Genomic DNA, 21,272 nt, shown 5'->3' on the forward strand with positions numbered 1-21,272 from the left:
TCCCACCCAAGGCAGTGCACAGCCTCCAGCCCATGTCCTGCTGCTGGCTGGCTCCTCAGGAACAGCCCCTGTGCCACCCTGGGCCCAGCACCAGTGCCTGCGTCCTTGCTGGAGACCAGACCCTGCATGTGAACAGGTCCAAAGGTTTGTCATTTAGAGTTGTCTTTGCATTTCCTGTTGCATATATCTCTATCAGATATATACATATATACACATATTTATAAATATGCAGACTTCCCATTGCATAAGGTAATCAAATGCTATATTACAAGCAAGAGAGGATTCACCATGGGAGAGTCTTTACATTCAAAGTGCTTACTAACAACAGCAAACCAATTTCATGAACACTTTGTCCTGTAATTTTTAATTGAACCTCCAGGTCATGGAAATCAGTGGTGTTCTACAGCACTGGTGATTTAACTTCTAGCTATTCATCTATCAGCTAAAAATATATGGCTGTTAGAGCTATGTTCCAAAGGTCTTTTCATTCATGTTCAGAAAAAGGCCCCTTGTAACAGCATCAGTAGCCTTTCAGGCAGAATGTTCCCAATAAATAAATGCCTGGAAACGTGTCTGTGGTCCCATGGATGCCCAGCATGCAGCCTGAGGGCTCTGCTCTCACCCTGCTCTTAGCTCTGCAAAGCATCGCAACAGATCTGAATTCTGCTATTCAGAACAACTGGCTTGTAAATATCAAAGCTGATCAACATAGCGCTCAGTGACCAAATTGTTAGGACCAGAAGGCCCCACAGGCTTCCTGTGATCTTTTCTTAAATATGTTTCTCAAAATAAGAAAAGCATTTGTGAGCAGCTTTCTTTTCTCTAATTTTTCCTTTTTTTTTTTTTCTTAATAGCCAACTGGCAACAGGGCTGCAGAGCAGCTGGGCCCTGGGATTTGGACACATCTGGCCCAATCAGGAGCCACCGGCAGCACAGGGCCATCGGCCCCAGCACTGACCATGAGTTCCTTAAGACTCACTTGCTGCAAAATGAGGGTAAGAGAACCCCAGTGCAGATTTCCTTCTGCAATCCAGCCCTTCCCTGAGGATCATTTGTTGTTTATTGCAAGAAAAATGTAAAAAAGAACCCAGCACAGTTCCACTGAGATTAATGCTTCCACTAGGAGCTTAAAAAACAGGGCATTGAGTGCCTGTATCGTTGACAAGGGAGAACATATGGTGTGCCCAGGAGTGCTGTGCAGCCCAAAGAAAGGAAACCATCTGCAGCTCTGAGCCTGCGCTTGCCTTATCAGAATTCTCTCACACACACACAGGTGAACCCACACATGGAGCTCACCTCTGGGCAAGCTGTCCTCTACCCACCAGACTTGCTGTAGAGCTGTATTTATACTTATGGGCTTTTTATGTGCAAAGCCTGCATGTAGCTGGGTACCCTGCTTGCAAACCTGGCCGTGCACAGTGGTGCAACGTGAGGTTCTGGGAAAGAAAAAGCTGCAGGTTGTTTGAGTGGATTAATGTGGAAACCCTGAGCAGTCCCACTGAAGACGAGTTGCTCCTATCTAAACACCACTTCTATCACTTTGAATAAAAACAAGGCTAAGAAGAAACTGCTGGGGCATTTGGACAGTGGTGGCTGCTATTAAAGCTTACCTATTGCACGTTTCAGCTGGGAGGCCAAACTCGTCCCAGATCCCTCCTGGAGTCGGGGAGTTGTGGCTGAGGTTTTTTTTCAATTTTATTGTAATTTCCTTTTCATTACAATCCACTGATGAAAGCTCTCAGCAATCTTGACATACAGTTGTGCACACAGCCTCGATTTATGCTGCCACTGTGCTTTAGTCTCATAAACTCAGCGTGCAGAAACCCACCAAAGCAAACAATGTAGCATTAACAAGCACGCAGCCACGCAACTCTGAAGTCAGAGTTCAGCCATCCTCTCCTGTCTCCACTGCCTTGGCAACGGGCCTCCTTAGCTCTGCAACTCCCTGCTACATTTGGATGCTACCAAAGCACTCTGTGCATTGCAGCTGCTGTGTGCTGAAGTGCTGAGGGAGGGAGGGATGTGTGCTGTGTGTTCTGCATGCCCGCGCTGCACAGTGTTACAGTAGGATGCAGAATTGCAGAAGTAATGCACTCCACTTACCTACTGGAAGCAGAAATGACAGGGAAGCTCTGAGCAGGGGGCCGTGCTGCCATAAGGTGCCTGTGGGCTGCACAGCTACAGCTGTACACGTGTGCTCTGCATGCTGTGTGTGCTCACATCCATGACAGTGATTTTTCTGCGTGAAAAAAGTAGCTCCAGAGAAGCCTTAGGTGCATAAATACCTATTAACATACCTGATTTCCATTCAGTGTAGCTACAGACTACAAAGGTACAATTTTCTGAACATGATGATGAGTAAAACTTGATATTTTCTCTTGAAGGGCAAAGGACTTAAAGTGGGGATGTTGGTCTCTGATGTGCCAACTCAGGGGGGAGCTTCAAATGGGTTCTGCAGAGCCTGTGTGGTTTTTGTTTTGAAATTACAGCTGTGTGGCAGAAATGGAAAACTGAAAACAGGGAAACAACCCCAACCTGGATCAGCTTCAGCTTGTAATATCAAGTGGATCTGGGAGCGTGGTGCCACCCAGGGGTCACAGGAGCTCTTCCACTAAGAGCACTTGCACGGGTAACGGAAAAGTTAGTATTATGTCACTTAGGAAATTATGGTTCGTTATTATTTGTACTAATAAACTCAATAACTCTCGTTGTTTGAAGAGAAAAGGAAAGATGCAAACAACCATGGAATATAGAATTTACGTGCCGACATAAAAGCCTCACACTCCCAAGCCCCTCCAGTGCTTCCCAGCAGCCTAAAAAGATAAGGAAGAGTGCAAACAATTAAAGGCCTGGTGCTTCATGACACCCAGGGGGCAGTTCCTACTCTTACCTATTTGTGGGGTGCTGCTCTGTGGCAGGCACCTGGCCCATGCACAGAGCACACAGAAGGGGCACCACTACCTTCTGACATCATGTCAGTTTAACTGGAAGTCTTAATCACTTCAGTCAGCGTGTGCTTGAGGGGAAGAGACGAAAGGTTTGAGGGTTAGCAGTCAGGAGATGCCTGTGGGCAGCACCCTGTGAGCAGCTCCTGGCTCTGCCTGCAGCCCAGCACCAGACTGTGGGCAGCAGCACAAGTGGCAGCACCTCGTGGGAGCGTTCCTTGTGTTTCACCTCCTTGCTGTCAGCACGGCGTACCCCTGAATTACTGAGGCAGCAGCAGTTTGGCAGAATTTGGTGCTGTCTGTGTTGAAAACAGCGCGAGGATTTTTACCTTAAGGGTTTTCAGATTCGGTACTTCGGTGGGAAACCTCCCCATGCTCTGTCAGTGCCACTCTTCCACCATTTCTCAGGTATGCTGAGTCAATCCCCATTCGTTTTAGAGACTATCATTCAAATAAAGGGTTCTGTAAAGGCTAAAGCCATACTGGTCATGGACATAGCGAGCCCGGGCCAGAGCAGAAAGACAGAACACCATAACACAGGGGAAATGGGCAACACAGGTGAGGGGCCATCACTTCAAATGGAAAAGATAGAATAATGAAATTAGCAGCAACAAAAGAAGTTTGACTGCCGCCCATCGCAAACTCCTCCCGTTAGGAAGCGGAGCTGTCTACACTCACTGCTCGTCCTCGTGGTGCGTTCACATGAAGCAACTGAAAGCGCCCACCAGGAGGACGTGCGCCCATCTCCTGCCGTTGGTGGCACTACCCGGGCTGTCCAGAGCTCACCCTGTGCAGCGACAGTTTCACTCGTTAGTACGGAGCCAGCTATACACACTGCATATGTACAGGTATTTTCATAAGGCATATAATATCTTTGCATTGAAAATAAATGAACGTTATTAAATTTAATTTAATATATACTTTCTTTGAGGTGTTTATGAAAATATCTTTTCTCTATATTTTCGTATGTGACATGATAGAAATATCTCATGGGAAGTACAGGTTCATATATTTCATCTTTATAAAGGCATATACAACTTTGAGGCAGTGTTTCTGATGGACAGCAGAATTCCTAACGAACTGGTATGTGCTTCTGTGTTTTGAAATCATATGAAATTGACCTTAAGAAGAAACTCGATTAAAAAAACGCACCAATGCACAGCCGGAGGCTGACGGGTAGAACTGATACATAGCCACATGAACCAGAGATCTGCGTCGGTCGTGTATTTCTTTCGAGATGATTGGTACTGACATAGAGTATTATACATTTGGCACTACTGTTTGCCATTGGTCCAGCAATTGGCAAAAATTGGTTTCCTATGTATAAATCTGTTTGAACATTAGATCTGGCTAGACATATTTACTATTTATAAAAAAATATTTAGACGGTAAGCTCACGTTGAATAACTAGGTCTACTGTGTTCTGGAAACTCTTCAGTAGTAATACAGCTTTCTCGTGTTCCATATGTACAAAACTGTGTCCGTTTGCCTGCAATGCAGAAACAAGAAGGGAAATCACATGAGATTCTCTGTAATAGCTTCATTTCGGGGGAAGGGGTAACACAGAAGGGACAAAAAGCCAAAAACGAGCAGCAGTCACACAGTGATCTCCTGCAACCAGGAGTTCGGAGGGACCACTGCTGCCACAGCTGCTCTGTGGCCTCTTTTCCACATACACTTATGGCTTCAAACAGCTTTATTCCTTCTGAGACCAGATTTCAAGACTACTGCGAGTAACACTGTTAGAAATCAACACTAAAGTGCCAAGAATTGTACTGAAAACAACGTTAGTGTGAGATGCAAAGGCATGCCTTATGTCTCAGCTCAGTTACAAAGCAGTAAATCCCTACCTGGAGGATCTTGTCGCCAGGCTGGAGCAGGCTGGATGCTGGTCCGTCAGGCTGAACCCTAGTAACAAAGATACCCTATAAGTCAGAAGTAACAGAGGTTAGGATGCTATTACCAAGAACTAGTTCCCAAAATACAGGTGTTTCCCTAACTGCTGGGCTGGGGATCTGTGCTCTCTGCCAATGCTCTCAACACCAAACCCCTGTTTTAATCTGCAAGGAGCCAAGCAGCAGCTTGTAGCAGCGCTCGTGACCTGCAGCCTGTTAGCTCCTGGCACCACGAAACTCAGGGGCATCTGAAGCAAGATTCCACTTCACAAATAACATGCAATTGGAAGAGCTTCTGGAAACAGGAGAAACAGGATTAGCAGGAGTTAATTAATTAAAGCAGAGCAATGGTCTCTAGAATCCTCTCTGAACCCATTGCCTGCAGAGTGAATGACATTGAAAGGGGATAAACTATTAAATAATGAAGAATATTTTTAGATTTGTGTTTAGAATTTCTGTAAGACATGTTAATAAGCCCCCACGTTAGGGATGGAGCTCCTCAATGATGAGTGCAGTATTTCCACACAGCTCACGAGGTCCTGGACCTCCGCACCCACAGCCTCACCTCCCCACTGCCCCACACAGCACTGAGGGAGCACCTCACGCCAGCCCAGAGCTGAGCACAGGCTGCATTTCACCAGGCACACTGCTCTGAGACACCAGGGACATTCCCTGCTCGTTGCTGTCATGTAAACCCTGTGTCCCCTCAGGGGACTCCCCAGCCTTCTGGAGCTGGGTTCTGCCCAGTGTTTCTGCTGCCCTTCCAGAAACCTGAGCTCCTGCAGAGCAGAGGGATGGAACCTATGGTGCTTACATCTCCCCCATGCCGTTGAAGTTTGAAACACCTGCCATTCAGAATGACTGCTCTGTGCTGCTTCCCCCCATCCCAGCACCATCAGTATGTGATGGCAGGGGCACGCTGCTGCTCAGAGCACTGCTCCCTGCCATCACTGCTGCTCCCATCTCAGGGGCAGAGCAGTGCCATGTGCATGTGGCTCAGAGGTCTGCAGACAGCAGGCAGTTGCTGAGGACAACATTGGGAAGCAATTGAAAAAGCCCCAACATTTTAAACTGTTCCTTCAATATAACCATTCTAGCACTCCTTTACACTCAATTTTGAATTGTCTTCATTAGTAATATTCTATCTACAGCTGTTGCTGCACTGCACGTGTAACTAGCTCACGCAGGTACATTCCTAGTGGGACACAGGTTCTCCTTTAAGGATTTCAGACCAGTGACAGACAGTGGAAGCACAACTTAATTCTAACCTCATACATCAAACTGAAAAAGAGGACACAATGTTCCAAATTGCAATACCAATGGACACCCAACATGAACAACCAGAACTAATACTGGCTGTCCTTGGCCACAATGCACCACAGTGGCCAAGCCTTGAATTAGCATTACAAACCAGGAGATTGCTTGCCGTGGTGTTCCTAAGCTATGGCTCATCTCCAGACCAGTTTGTGGACCAGGACTGCTTTATGTTATGCCCCTGCTACAGACTGCTCTTTCAGTTACCTGGTGATGGTTACTCCTGCCTCAGCAGTCGCTCTAATGATGCTAAGTGACAAATTAATTGGGGCCTATATTGATTCTCAGAAGGAGAAAGTGAGAGAGATGATGCTGTGCACCACAGTCTGACAATTTATCTGTGTGAACCACAAACCAGACACCCATGTGACTTCTGCTTTAAGTCCCTCATCTTCATTAACCAACCAACCAAACAAAAAGCAAACATTTCTCCCATAGCAGAACAAGGCCACGTGTGGGAAAACTTCCATTTATTGTAACAGAAGTTCATAAAGATGGCATTCATTGTATCTGTGTCTCCACTACAGGCACTCTAAAATAAAGCCCATTTAGTGAGAAACCACGACTTACCTTATCGGAAGGTTTGAATGGATTGCCTTGTCCACTTATTCCACCACTGATACTAAAACCAAGGCCAGGATTCTTCTCTATCCTCACACAAAACTAGGTTAAAAAGACACAGCAAGGTAAGTGACTGCCAGCACCAAAGCCTGACCAAACAATGGCATCTTCTCGTACAGCTGAGCTCACATCAAGATGAGTTCACCCTCTCAAGAGCCGTATTGCACAACGCAGTAAAAGCCATTCAAATGTTTTTAAAATGAAAGATTTTCACAGTTTCAACATGTTACAGTGATACTACGATACAGAGCTCTGCCTCTTTTTGCATATATTTCAATTTTTATTTTCAAGGAGAAAAATAAAAGACACTTGTGAAAAGGCAGTTTGTGTCAGCCCAGTCTTTCCCTCTCACTGGAACCTCAGGTAATTATGTCAGTAAGAACAGAATCTGCCCCTACAGTCCATGTTGTGCACTTCCATTGCTCCAGCTGTTGCACCCCTGGGTGCTGTGCAGGTGACAAACAGCTGCGAGCAATGGGAAGCTCAGAGATCTTCAGAATCTTGCCAGCATCAGCCCCAGTAGCTCCGAGCACCAATGGTTTTACAAGGGCTCTCTTCCAAGAAATCGTGCTGAACCTTATCTGTCGGTCAGGGTGGATTTCAATGGCATTGGCTAATTTAGTGTAAAATAAAAATGACATCTGTGCAGCTTAATGGCCACTCATCAAGGTGCAAGGAATGGTTTCCGAATCTCAGTGCTCGGCCCCGGGACGTAAACCAGGCAGCTGCTGGCATGGACTGCCAGCACTTCACACAGGAGAGAGTTTTGGTGTTGGATCTGAGCCTTGTTCCTCGAGTCAGGTGCCTCCAGCAGTCACTGACATCAGTAAGGCCAAGCAGATTGGGGACAGGACCACCCAGGGAAGCTCACAGCACCCACCAGGGGAAGGTGCAGCATCTGCCAAACACGCACTGTCAGCACTGAGCCAGGATGCTGCAAACTGGGAGGAACTGCGGACAAATTCAGCATGACCACTGATGTCAGGAACCTCAGTGGCAGCATTCCCTGGTCAAGCCAAGGAAATCAGTGCCATTCCCTGGTGCTGGGCAGCACAGCCCACCTCCCTGCCCTGCGTGGCACATGGCAGTGCTGCCCTGGGCTCCCTCGTACGGCTGTGTGGAAGAGGGGGATAAAGGAGTATCTTTCACAGCGTTACTTTCTGCAGACACGCTCCCACCTGCTCCTGGTAGGCGTCCGTACTCCTCTGCCCCTTGGTCTGGATGAGGCATCGCCCCGTCTGCGGCGCTCGGGAGCTCTGCGAGGAGGGGATCTGGATGGGCAGCGGGGGCTGGTACTGCTGGATGGTCACCTTGTTCATGTTCCCCTCGTACTGCTGCTCACGGCTGCGGTGCTGCAGGCTTTGCGACCCCATCAAGGTCTGGATGTGGCTACCTGCCTGTGGGTAATGCAGCCCGTTAGGCCAGAAAGTCAGGAAGCTGAAAAGAAGCAATTACAACTTACAGAGTCAAGTACGAGCAAACCTCTTAAATCCCATCAGAGGTTTGTCTTCTGAGCACCGTTAGGAACAGCTGTGATTAAAAGCAGCGAGGATACGCTCATTTAGCGACCCAGAAAGGCTTAAGGGAAATCAGCCAGATGCAGTACGTTTCATAAACAGAAAGTTGTTTTTTCCTCGTGTCGTGATACATGAATACATGCTTCAGCTCAGAATGTATTAAAAAATACACTGAACTGGAGTGGATTATTCAGCACAGCATACTCAAAGACATTGAGAAGCATCCTCCATCACTCCACTGCACTGCTTTCAGATTACAGCCACCCACCAAGGACGAGCATTTGAGCACTATATTTGAAGACCGTGAACATGAAGGAGCATTAGAACTGCACACCTCAGTATCTGCCAGCTTCTGTGGACAAAGTGAAAACAACAGTGGCACAATCCCTTGCCGTTATGCAGCTCTGATCTTCATTAGTACTGACCCCTTCTGACTCTGCTGAGAGTCAGCACTGGAGAGATGGTATTTCAGAGATGATCAACATTAACACAGCCAAAGATCAGAATGTTTTGTACCTGTCAGCCATTCATCTGACCTTGCAAGTGAAAACAACCGAGGCATTGGAACTTACTGCTTGCTGCCACTGCTAAAATGCACTGGGATGAATTTTCAAGAATTGCCTGCTGAATACATCATTAATTTTGATGCCGTTGGAGCGACTCAAGGTACTGAATGCAGCAAGATGCACAATGACTGCAAGCAAAACTGCTCTGCCTTGGTGTTCTGCTGATTGCATCTGAACAGAAGGACCAGCTAGCACAGCCAGAACACGTCTGGCAGGTCTGTGTCTGAGTACCTGATATGGGTAGCCTCATGAAAAATGGCACAGAACTCTGCTACTTTTGTACCCTGTTCTTTAGTGCCCAAACTCTTCTTAAAGAGCACGTGGACATGACAGTGTTAATGGGCACTGACCAACTTGTTCCTGGAAGAGCCTGGAGAAGTCAGTCTGCACTGATTATCCTGCTTTACGGGTCAGGAAGATCTGCAGTTCCTCCAAGATCAGAAGGGAATTGCCCAGGACAGACTTGGAGCAATTCATCAGCTCCCAGCACATCAAACCACGTGCCCACGTCACCCTGAGCTATGCAGGTCCTGTGCTTCATGTGCTTGGCACTCATTGCTGAAGTATTCAAAAAGAGAGGAACCTCATAAATCCCACTGTTTGACTCAGATATGGTGCAGCTCATCCACCACAGCATCTGCATCAGGCACAACGTCCACCTCAAAGGAAGACACCAATTTCGGACACAAACAACACCGTGCTTCTAAACTGAAAATCTTCAGATCTTCACTTCAGCCTAAAAGATCTCCAGACTGAGCAGCAGACACTGGAAATAAAACAGAAGGACCCTCCAGTTCCCCAGTTCTGGCTAACAGATACACCTCTAAGTCAAAAGAGGAAACGGAGACTCAGCCATGTTAGTGCGTCCTATTTCCAGGCAGCTGCCTTGCTCCAGTTCCTTGCACAGCTGCTGAGCCCCATACAGCCCACGCAGGGCTCTCCAAGAGTTTGTGTAGCCTCAGTTGTGTGTTCCACCGCCACCCACAGCCGCTGCAGCAGCCAACCTGCCCCCAGGCTGCTGGACTCAGCGGCCGTTCATCTTCCATCTTCATTTTCACTCTTCAGCCACTCATTTCCATCAGCAGTGACTCCAGGCTGCCGTTGGGTTCTCCTCTCCCACACCTCTACCCCTTCCTTCTTACAGAAAAGCAGGTCGTTCAGAATGAAGCTGACATGACATAAAAGCACAAGCTCTGCAGTTCTCTAACAAGGCAGTGGTTACTTGATTTAAAGGTTAGTAAACTTAAAACTTATCCATACGATATCTTGTATATACCATAACTTATCTGTACAATAAATATCCCACAGAGTATGAGCTGATCACTTAAATGATGATACTTAGATGAAAACAAAGCTGCTGTTTAATCTGTAGCGTGAGCAATGAAGAGGTCAGAAGTTAACCCTCACATCCCATACATTACACAGTTATATGTGTAGTATTCCCACCCCCCAGCGAACTGAAGTACCACCACGACACAAACTGCAGCCCTCTGGGTGCAGCTGGTTTAGCAGCAGGCACTGTGATGGCGACATTCTCCACCATCCTGAGCACAGCCTGTGGGTGGCACTTCCTCTCAGAAGAGCACATCCCAGCTTTCTCCCAGCCATGTCCCAAGGGCAGCTCTGCCCCAGGCTGACTGCTCTGCGGGAGCCCTTTCCCACCGTGACTACAGGTACTGTGCTATGGGTAAACAACAGCAGCTTCCACAATGTGTATTACATCATGTCATTGTTCCTTATGGTGTACTTCCTTTCTATAGGAGATTTTTGGAATCCAAGGCCCTGCAGGTGACTTACATTGGAAATGAGATGAGCATTGTCAAAACAACACACTGCAAAGCACCTCCTGAGGACGGGTAAACAGTATTCAGAATTCATTTCTCATTCCTGTTAATAGACTTTGTTTGAAGAGATGATATCACCACTGCTTGTGCACTCATGCTGTGGCTCCTGCTGGAGGTGGGTAAGCTGAAAACAAACCCTGTTCTCAGAAAGGGCGATTATTTGTTCTTCAGAAAAAGGTCTCCATCATGCCCACCGCCTCCCCTGATCTCATTGCTATTCTGTACTTCATTCAGCATCACCCTAAATGGTAATTATTGTTAGCTCAGTGCCCGATGCTTACAGCATAGCTGAAGCAGTGGGTGCAACAAAGGGTTGCTCCCTGGAGTGCAGCAGATTTCAGTACAGTTATGCAACATTTGTGCTTACTGCTTTGGAGCACTGAGACGCTCCAATATTCAGAATGAACCAGAATCTGCAGTTCCTTACTACAGTGACACTGGTGATGTGAGACATAAACTGGTATCCAGTCATGATGGTGGGTAAGCGCAGGTTTTATCCCCAAATGCTTGTGAAGTTAAGGATAACTTAGGATACAAAGCGTAACTCCTCATAAGTGCAAACTGTCTCTACCTTCTTGAAAGGGTTGCTGCTGTCTTGGAGAAACAGATGTGAAGCCAGTTGGGGAATATTTATCTCATCAGTGCTGACGGTTAATTACACTGCTGAAGTTTTCAATAGGCACATTGTAACTCGTAAGACTTCATCCAGGAGCAGGACCCGTCTCCACACAGACAGCAATGGGTGCCACTGTCGCTGCTACAGGCACAGCTCCCCTTGTGAAGCTGGAGGTGCTCGGGGTGTCCCGGCAGTGGCAGCCCATGAGCTGCTCCCCACCTCAGCAAGTTTCCTTTTGGTCATGAACCGACGGATGTGATTGAAATGAGGAATGTGAGTGAAGGATTTTGAGGACAGGAGGGGCTGGTGGCTGCCCGCCATGTGCAGGAATACATCTACGGACACACGGCGCCCAGTTCTCACACTGCAGCATTGGAATAAATACAACGATGGGTACAGCATCAAAACAAGGCCCTTCGTTCCTAGTGACTGCTGCTTAAAACACTGACACCAAACCAGAGGACCTTTAAAAGCCCCTTCCAACACGAGCAACTCCACAATTCCACAAAAACAAGCATCTCCCAGGCCCACCCCAGGGCCCCCCTGCTCCCCGGCCGCGCTGCTCACCTTCTTGCTGACGGTGTCGGGGGGCACATCCCGCCGCCCCAGCGGGTAGGGGTTCCACTGGCCGCTCCCCGGCCCCTCGTCCTGCCCGTTGTCCAGGACGCTGCTCTGCTGCGACGGGGTCTGTTCACAAACGGTAGGGCAGCCTTTAGTCACCAGCAACAACTCTGCTCCAACCTTATTTCAGTAATCAACACTAGTGCTAAAATGGAAATCTCTTAAATATCTACAGCATTTCGTTAACGCACAGTCATACGCCAGTGGGACTCTGCAAGTTAGAGATCTTAAATACACAGGAGAAATAACGAGCATGATGAATGATGAGAGAAAAGAGCAAACTCATTTACCCTTGATCCTTGTTTTCAGAACAACAAATTTTGGCAAAGTCGCATATTTAAATGGGCATTAATTGTTTGAATGAAAGCTTTCCTACTGGCCACCAAAACCATTTCATTGAATGCTGAGCAAGGCCAGACGACTCCCCTCTCTTTGCTCAGACAGACATTCCCTGCAGTGACACTGCAGCCATGGGACGCTCAGCACACAGCTCTCCTGGTTCCAAGGCAGCCAGGCACCGTAAGCACATTAACCACAAGGTAATTGCTTTCCTGAGTACAAACGGACATCACACACGCATCATTTCCTAAATAAGTCTGGCACTTTTTGGGTACTTTTTCTCTGCTTTTCTCTCCTTTCAGACACGACTCTGGTCACTTCCTCACCCCACAGTTCTCGGTGCCCTTCAGGCCATCTGCACCTTCCTGCCTCCTCCAGCTTTTCTCCTCTTGCTGTGTTTCTTTACCACAGCTGAAATGACCCTGACATGGATACGGCACTCTGTGCCAGGCCCCCAAAGCTCTCCAGCACTGCCCTCCTGCGGGAAGCAGCTCCTCCTTCACCTTTGGTTGGTGCAGTGCTTTTTCTCTCCATCCCCCAACCAATTCTTTTTTCCATTTAGGTTTGAAACGATTGCAAAACACTTCTTCAGATGACTGAAGAATACACGGGACTGCAGCTTTGAAACATTACAGCCAATTAGTGGCCAATTAGGAACTTTTCCTCTACAGTGCAGGCTTAGCAATCCTTTAAGAATAAATACAGTAAAACTTTTAAAAGCTGCACTCCTCAGAGGTGAGTAAAGGAAATTCATCCTTAATTATTTCAAATCCAAGGAAACTGTCACCATTCTCTCATCATTCAAGAAGTCTTCCAGAAGAATCAGGAAAGCTGTGATTTCCTCACATGAAACTGACAGCCGGGAGTTCCCCCATTCCTGCGGGCAGAATGCAGGTCCTGCTATGGGGATCGGCCCCTCTTCTGCCTCCACACCTCCGTGCCCCCACCAGGAGCAGCAAACTGCTTCTGCAACAAAAGTGTTCTGTGCAAAACGCCGAGCTCTGAGGAGCAGCAGGAAATTATGGAGCAGAAAGGGCCCTGTGGACGCAGCGCTGCCAGGCAGGAGCTCACTGCTGCAGCTTTGCCTGCTGAGCAACACGCGTCCATATGCTGATGCCTGGCAGGGCTGCTGCACACTTCTGTGCCTGCTGCAACCCAAAGCACAGCTATGAGAAGCAGTGTGGTGCAGACACTGATCATTCAAAGCCTCACCGCAGCCTTCCTCGTGAGCACCCAACTGATGTGCGGTGCTGAGTTCACACTCAACGAGGAAAAAAAATCAGAGGGTGCTTTTTGAAGAGAAAGAAAGATTCTGTGATAAAAGTTCCTCTTTCCATTTTCTGCAGCAAAACGAATCCCCCTCCTTGGCATGTTACTCATTCACAGAGCTTGGATGGACTGTTAACCAGCAAAAACCACTTCTCCACTATGTCAGGGAGAACTGGGGGCAGCAGTTCATACATGGAGAGGGCTCAGTAGTTAACCTCATCGGAATACATAATTGCTAAACATGGTTTCCTGATCTTCCACTGGACAAGCAGACCCCACTCGTTACTCTCCTGAATCCGGCCACAGCACAGAGGGAGGAGAAGAGGAAAGGATGGAGCTGCCATGGCCTGGATTCACTGAGAAGCGCAAAATGTTTTACAATGCATGAAAGAACAAAATCAAACAATAATAAACATTAATTATTCTTTGTCCAACAACAGTCTTACCCCCTTCCCAAATGGTACAGTGAGAGAACGCACCCCTCGTGCCTTTCAGCATCACGTCACATGGATATGTAGCAATGAAATGCCAGTGGGATATAAAGCAAAATAATTCACACGCCCCAGACACATCACCCTGAGCGGTTCCTCTGATGTCCAGGTTTTCATTTCCAAATTCACCTACACCTCAAAACTGTGGAAGTGATATTACTCTGAACTTTGTGTACAAAACCTCTCCCCCTGACCACAGCTGCTGTGGGATGGATGGGTGTCTGTGAAGGACTGCTGACAAGAGGCACCACACACCCAAACAGACAGACAAACTCTCGGACGGGAAAAACAGCACGAGCAACACCGGACAGCTGTCCATGTCCCAGCACACACAGCCACAGCCGAGACCTGAGCTGGACAACGAGGAGGCAGACGCCCACACTGGGATTCACCCAAACCTGGGACAGCTGAATGGTGGTGGTATGGAGAGTCACAGCAGGGGAACCTGACAGCCATCCGTGCGTGCTGTGCGTGCTGTTAGGCTATCGCAGCTTTGCTTGAGAACCCCGCTGTGTGCTGGCATTAGCCAGGAGCCCTTTGGCCAGCACAGCCTGCTGACGCTGCTGCCCTCGGTTCTCTGGCACGTGGGGTTGGATGTCAGCCCTACCCCAGCAGCCCAGCCCTCCCTGGCGCTGCACCAGCTGGCTGCAGCCACGTGCCTGCGGCAGGTCAGCAATTAACAGGGCAGATGATGGCGTTCCAGTGCCTGGCTCTGCGCTCTGCTACCATTTAATTACTCGCAGAGATGCAGCTCATTTGCACCACCAGCTACTGCTGTAACGAGGTGCGGCACGCAGCGATGCTCGCCCTTCTGGCACCACACGGCCCCACAAGTGGCTGCAGCAGGGCTCAGCATCTCCCTGGCACCCAGAGACGGGTCAGCAGTGGCCCTCATTATTCTCCTCACCCAACATCTGCACATGTAGAGCAGTGTATGTATGCACTTATCAACAATATATCATTAACAGTTGCAAAGTACTCAGCAAAAATAGGAAAAATGCTATTTCTAAGGGCGTTACTAAAACAGTTGAACGTTACGTTAGGTGTGCGAGCCACTTATCGTGGCACGTATCAGCTATTACAGAGTGCCCCGCTGATGTTCAAATGTTACAAATCCTGTCTCTTGGAGCCTATTCAACTGCATGTCAAACATCTTTACATTAATTTTTTACGATTAAACAGTCGCAAAACAAAGCATGTTCTTCATTTCTATGCACACATCAAGTCGTTTAGAAAACATAATGATCGCATCATCTAACACAAGAGCAGAAAGCAGTAATGACAGCCATGTGAGCTCCTTCATCCAAAAAGCAAGATCATCGAGTAGGAAAACACCATTACCATCATCTTTGCTTTTTGGATTGTGTACAATATAAGCATGAACAGTAGGCAAAAGCTAAACCAAGAGAAAGCAAGGATTATTATTAATTTATTTGGTAATGCTGGTATATGCTGGCTATCCCATACTTACTTTCGGTAGAGGTAGCTCTTGAAGCATTTGGTTTTCAAATTTAGATTTAGTCTGCAAGTTTAAAGTCATGCTTCTGCCGGCATGCATTGCTGAAAACCCTCCAGAGTGCAGCATGCCAAGGCTAACTGTGTTGTGTTTGTAAGCAGCGGTCTGAGTAGAGGAAACAACCACGTGACAGGATATGAACACACATGCTCCTTCAATTAAGTATCACACATATATGGTTAATTTCACAAAGTTTTAGTTTAAGCAAACAAACAGTACCAAGAAGTAAATAGCTTTTTGATGCATGCACTGAGTCACACGGAAGCAAATACATCGCTAGTTGTACATAAAATGGGTACCATAAAAGACTTCAACGCTGACAGCAGATGAAATATGTTCTTATCTATATTCTGAGAACTGCGGTATATAATGTGGCACACGTCTTTACTTTAAAAATACGGCCAAATTTTGGCACGTCTGCACCACCCCAGCTGGGCCAGAAAACACATCTGGCATAATGGTGGGAAGTCCTCCATGGGACGAGCCTGCAGGCATGCATCCCTGCGGGCAGCCCGCCCCGAGCTGCTGGGTGCTGCAGACAGCTGGAGGCCAGCTCTGCCTCTGCAGCATCGCTGGGAGCGGGGCATAACTGTGTGACATCACCAGTGTCAGCTTTCCGCCAATCAGAGCATTTCTTAAGCACATACTCCTTGTAAGCTACTAGTAAAGATGCTTCTAAAGCACCTGGGAAGTGTTTATTGCTACCAGAACCTTCTCTACCTGGCTGCTGTACTGCGCCTGGGGTGGGCGCTTTCCAACCTGTTTCACGCAGCACAGGGAACCTAGCTGAAGGAAGGAAAGAGCTTCAGCCTTTGAGCCAGGTCAGAAAGGTTACCCACTTAACTCTTGATGGTCTTTTAGCACGTGTCATGTCTGTGCAATTGGGAGGGACAATAAACATATCCACACCAAACTCGTGGATATCTAGCATGAAATACGTAGGCAGACACATTTTGCCACTAACCTATGTGCCAGAGCACAGCAGCTTTTCACAATCACTGTAGGCTATGAAGTAAACCCAGATTCATAAAGTAGGCCGTAAAATGGTCAACATCATTATAAGAAATCATGCACTGTCCTAATCGTGTTACGTTTCGGATAGAAGATAAATGGGCAAAAGCTCCTATTGCTAAGAGGAGTAACGATCATATTCCACGTTAAAAGCAGTGGCAGCGTATTTCCAGTAATGCTTTTCAATGCTAAGAGAGAGCTTTAAGATGCCTCTGCTAACAGCAATCTGAAAACTAAAATTATGATGATTATTTTTTCTTTTTTTTTTTTGGTTGATATTTTTCCTCGTTTTGTTTTACCGCAAAGACGCATCCGGCCTCTTCCCACGCTCTCGAACCGTTACGGGAGCGGCGGCCTTCGGCAGCACCCACAGCTGCGGCCAGGAGGGGATGCCCCTGTTGGGCAGGCAGCAGCAGGGCTCCTCCCTGCCGCTCTGCACACAAAGACCCCCGCAGCGCCAACGCGGGATTTCATTACTGGGAGCTCTGGCGGTCACCACTGCACGTGCAAATAGTTTGAAATACCAAAACACACGACTAAAGGCATTAATTGCAGAGAAGTGCCAAACATACCCTGTCTAACCTTCTAGCTTCTATATGTCTAAGTAGCTGTTGTCTCCAGTCAGCAGGCATTTTAGCACAGCTCTCATTTCCCTTCACAGGGGTGGGCCTTGTCTTTATATCACTGCTATCGGAAGGCTTGTCGCCATAGTTACCCAAGTTATAGTCTGACGGTATCTTTTCCAGCAGAGCTGCCATGGTGGGCCTCGCTGAGACCGGCCTGGTTTGAGAGGTGCCATAACTCTCTGTACTGTAGCTTCTTGCAGACAAGGGCCTCCTTTGGGTGAGGTTTTTAACGGGAAAGCTGCCGGTCTGGGCTTTCACTTCTTGGTAGGAAGGATGCTCGTCCTCGTACCTGCCGTTCCTCTTGAGGAACTGGGACTCGGAGACTGAGATGCTGCCCTGGCGCTCCATGGCCCCGCGGTACGGAGCCCGGCCGTACCTGTCGCCAGGCGGCAGCTCGTGGGGCTCGCTCACCCTGCGGAACATGGACATCTCGGTGGAGCTGGCCAGAGAATCCGCCCTCCTCAAGAAGCCCGGCCTGGAGCCCTGACTCGTGAAGGGCGTGCTGACGGCATCCTCGTTCACCGACGGCTGGGAGAAGGAGAACATGTGCTCCACGGGCGGGTAGCCGCGGTACGCCCTGGGGCTGACCAGCTCCTGGGGCAGGTTCTTGCTCTGTGGGGCGATGTACTCGGGGTTGAGCTGGAAAGGCGGTGGTAGCCTCTTCTCGGCCGTGACCTCCACTGCTCCCTGCGGGTTGAAGCTTTGGTCAAACTGGTAGACCTTCTTCGTCACGGATGACTTCTGCTGCGGCTGCACCTTGACGCTGCCGTAGGTCAGCAGCTCGTCGTCCAGCATGGGGACCGACTGGCTGCGGGACATGCTCAGCATGCCGTGCTCCGGGCCCAGCAGCTTGTCCACCCTCTCGTGGGCTCCTACAGTATCGTTACCAGATGCATAGTTTTCTAAAGGAATATTATAAACCTTGTAGGTACCGATGTCTATCTCGTCGATACTTTGCGATTTCTTAAATTTGTTAGTTTTTAAATCCCTCATCATCGGAGAAAGCCTTTCCGTACTCTTGCTGATGGAAATAACGCTTTTAGAAGGGTCTGGGCGACAGTGGATATGCGAAAAGACATTTGTGAGGCTTCTGTTAGCATTTGAATCGTGATATTCCCATGCTATTCCGGGAGCGAAAGTGCTAGTTATCTCGGGAGACTCTTTGACATGATCTTTCCGCTCGGGCAAAGGGCTGGTGGTGGGGGTGTTTTCCAGTTTGGAAGGAAAAGCTGTCCTGTCTTCAAAAGGACTAGGGGTTCTGGTCCAATTTTGCCAAGGGTTGGGAGGAGGCACTTCAGATTCATGTGTGTTTCTGAGCGTCGGCTGCTCCAGCTCCAGAGGAATGCCAACTATCCTGTCCTGCCTAATCAGCGGCCTGCGCCCATGCGCAGATGTGCTTCTAGATTTCGTGCTTAGCAGAGGGTTAGCGCTGGGGTTCTCCACCACACTCTCCTCCGCCACGAAGCCGGTGTTGTCATAGTGTGAGCTGTCATTCCAGCTGTCGGTGAAGGTCTCACTCAGAGGACGCCGGTCGGTGCGCGGCGGCACGTTCCCTGCCGGAGCAGATTCCCGTTGGCTCAGTAATGGCTTTGTTTCGAGGGGCTGTGGAAACGATTGCACCAGCCTGCTGAAATAAAACAAAGCAAACCAAGGTAAAATGCCCTCCATTGGAGCACAGAAGCAGTCAGCAGAAACACACACTCGTAACGTGATTTAATATTCTCCCATCTGTACTCAGGCTTTGGGATCATATAATGAGATGTGCACCTTATGTCACTGATCTGGCACGTGCCCGCAGCAGTATGTTGCACTGGAGCACAGATGCTGGAGGTATGCACACTGAGAAAACAAGAAGCAAGTCAGAATTCCTGGATGGCTCAAAGCCAAGCTCACGCATAAATCCAGCTGAACATATTTTCCTGCTTCAAAAATAACCTTCTGTGAGTACAGGGGAAATGTTTTACACTTGCAACTTTTTTTTTGTTTTTTTTTTAAACAAAGCTACCAGATGGAGTTGTGTGTCTTCTCACCACCAAGATGCTACACATCTCCAGCAAGCAGACTCCCTGTGTAATGCAAAGGGCCTGGGGATTTCATAAGATGAAGGTACATTTGGGTGACCAGAGGCAGGAACAGACAGAGCACAGTGTTCCTTGAACGCAACAAGAGCACTTTCCAGCTGCTGATGGCCGGTGTGCATTACAAATTCCAATCATCTGCATTGCAATTGGAGTTCTGGGGCAGAGTGAGGCTCAGGACAGCATGAATGAGAGACACACGCACGCTGTTAACACTAAACTACAGCCAGCTGCAGCTTAGGACCACACAGAGCGGAGTAATTACAGCTCAATTATGAGGTGCTTTTAGGGCATGGCTGTTGTACGTGGTTGGAAAAGCAGCCGCAGAATTATTGACGTTTACAGAGCAGGAAGGAATGGCCAACACTCTGCGGCCTGGGCTTGTATTTACATGTACACCCCAAGAAACCTGGGGTAAAACGTTACTGTTTTGATTTGAATGTTTTAACAGCTAGCATCAGTCCATATGGTGTGACAAGGTAAGACAAAAGGCAATCAGAAGCTGTGTTAAAAAGAGGCTCACACCTGTTCCCCCACAAAGAGTTATTCACTGCTTCTTTAGCCGATGTCTGCAAGGACCCCATTTTAACATGCGCATTGGAGGACCCTGAGGAAGCCTGGGAAGGGGAATAGTCTGAGTAAGTGCCTGAGGAAACGCTGTTATTCAGACAGTGGATCTTATCTGCTTCAGACTCATCTGTCGACTCTGAAACAAAACACAGCAAACATTTTCAGGAGGTGATGTTTGGAAACTAAGCTCCAGAAAAAACATTTTCAAATGCATACTATGGAGATATATATATATATATGTTTGTGTGCATAAATACGTACAAAATACATTTTATAATCAGTGAAGTATAGAATATGCTAGATTCTGTCTATGCAGATTATGTGTGCACCCATCTAAAAGGCTGTAAGTCAAGTTAGTACCTTTCTTGTCTTTACCCAGAAGAACAAGTTTGGGTGGGTACAACGGAGTCTCTGGCAGGGAAGGACGAAGTTCCCCTATCCTCATCTCACTGGCAGGATGTCCAAAGGCATCCTGAGGAATACAATAATGTAGAGTAAACATAGGAAACAGTGTCAACAAACATTTTAAAGCCTTCTTTTCATGAATGTGACAACACACCGACACCCCACCAGACAGAAATAATCTAATCACAATGATTTGTCAGCTGAAAATTCCAATCAGTCCTACAGAAATACTTCTAACATGATGGTGATGCATTCATTTTGAAAATGTGGACAAAACAGATGGAACTTGTGGGATACATCAAGGCCATGTAAACATTTTTGATGAAGCAGAAGTCACAAAAATGCAAGCTGCCAGTAGAAATAAATTAAAAAATAATATTAATATCTACTTCTAACTTCAGGAGTAAGTGTTCGTTCGTTCATTCGTTTGTGGCACTAGTCCTTCCATAGATTCAGGTCATGATGTTGCTACACTTCATTAAATTAAATAATTTGGGTTTCAAAAACTCCTCAGGAGTTCAGCAGAGTTCCTTCTGCAGACTTTCTAAGATTCCCCTGCACAACATTCTGCAGTTCCAGACAGCAATAGGATACATACTGAAAATAACGTACGTTAAAAAGTGGAAAGAAAATGAGATGGGGTCTTAGTAAGAAGTATTTTAAACAAGTGCTTTTAAATTAGGCTCATGGGATAGCCAGAAGCAGGAAATTAAGATGAAAACAAGCAATTTGGGGGCTTTTTTTTATGTCACCACCGGGAAAAAGTTTAGAAATAAGAAAGGTGCTGTTCCCAAAGATGGGTGACCTGGGGAGACAGGGTAGGAGAGGATGCGAAGCAGAGGGATGGCAGAGGTAACCCTGCACCGAGGAGGAAGACAAACAATATGGGAAACCCACATTGGGCGTTAGTGTGTGGGATCAGGAGAACATCATGGGGAGAGAACTGGTGGGGATGGGTACAGCAAGACTGTGCTAACTAACAGCAGGGAAGATCCCTGTGGGAAGGAGTAAGAGAAACATGCATCGGC

The 21,272-nt window shown here is 47.7% G+C and overlaps 1 protein-coding gene across 13 annotated transcripts in view; it reads right to left on the minus strand.

Annotated features, from left to right (window-relative positions):
- Window positions 1-800: 800 nt before the first annotated feature.
- Window positions 801-21,272, minus strand: part of LRRC7 (leucine rich repeat containing 7) — a 189,090-nt gene continuing 168,618 nt past the window's right edge. For 8 of the 13 annotated variants that reach the window (XM_048944844.1, XM_048944843.1, XM_048944845.1 and 5 more), the window contains 8 exons: window positions 20,200-20,311; window positions 19,795-19,975; window positions 17,138-18,818; window positions 11,886-12,005; window positions 7,954-8,172; window positions 6,725-6,817; window positions 4,796-4,870; window positions 801-4,434 (listed from right to left, as the gene is read on the minus strand). In XM_048944844.1, coding sequence (XP_048800801.1) covers window positions 4,327-4,434; window positions 4,796-4,870; window positions 6,725-6,817; window positions 7,954-8,172; window positions 11,886-12,005; window positions 17,138-18,818; window positions 19,795-19,975; window positions 20,200-20,311 — 2,589 coding nt within the window. In that variant the 3' untranslated portion in view covers window positions 801-4,326. Of the gene's footprint in view, window positions 4,435-4,795; window positions 4,871-6,724; window positions 6,818-7,953; window positions 8,173-11,885; window positions 12,006-15,509; window positions 15,660-17,137; window positions 18,819-19,794; window positions 19,976-20,199; window positions 20,312-21,272 lie in introns of all 13 variants that reach the window. The other 5 variants (XM_048944852.1, XM_048944849.1, XM_048944850.1 and 2 more) reach the window with 4 other exon arrangements.

This window comes from Lagopus muta, chromosome 5 (assembly GCF_023343835.1).
Source record: "Lagopus muta isolate bLagMut1 chromosome 5, bLagMut1 primary, whole genome shotgun sequence".
Classification (NCBI taxonomy): Eukaryota; Metazoa; Chordata; class Aves; order Galliformes; family Phasianidae; genus Lagopus; species Lagopus muta.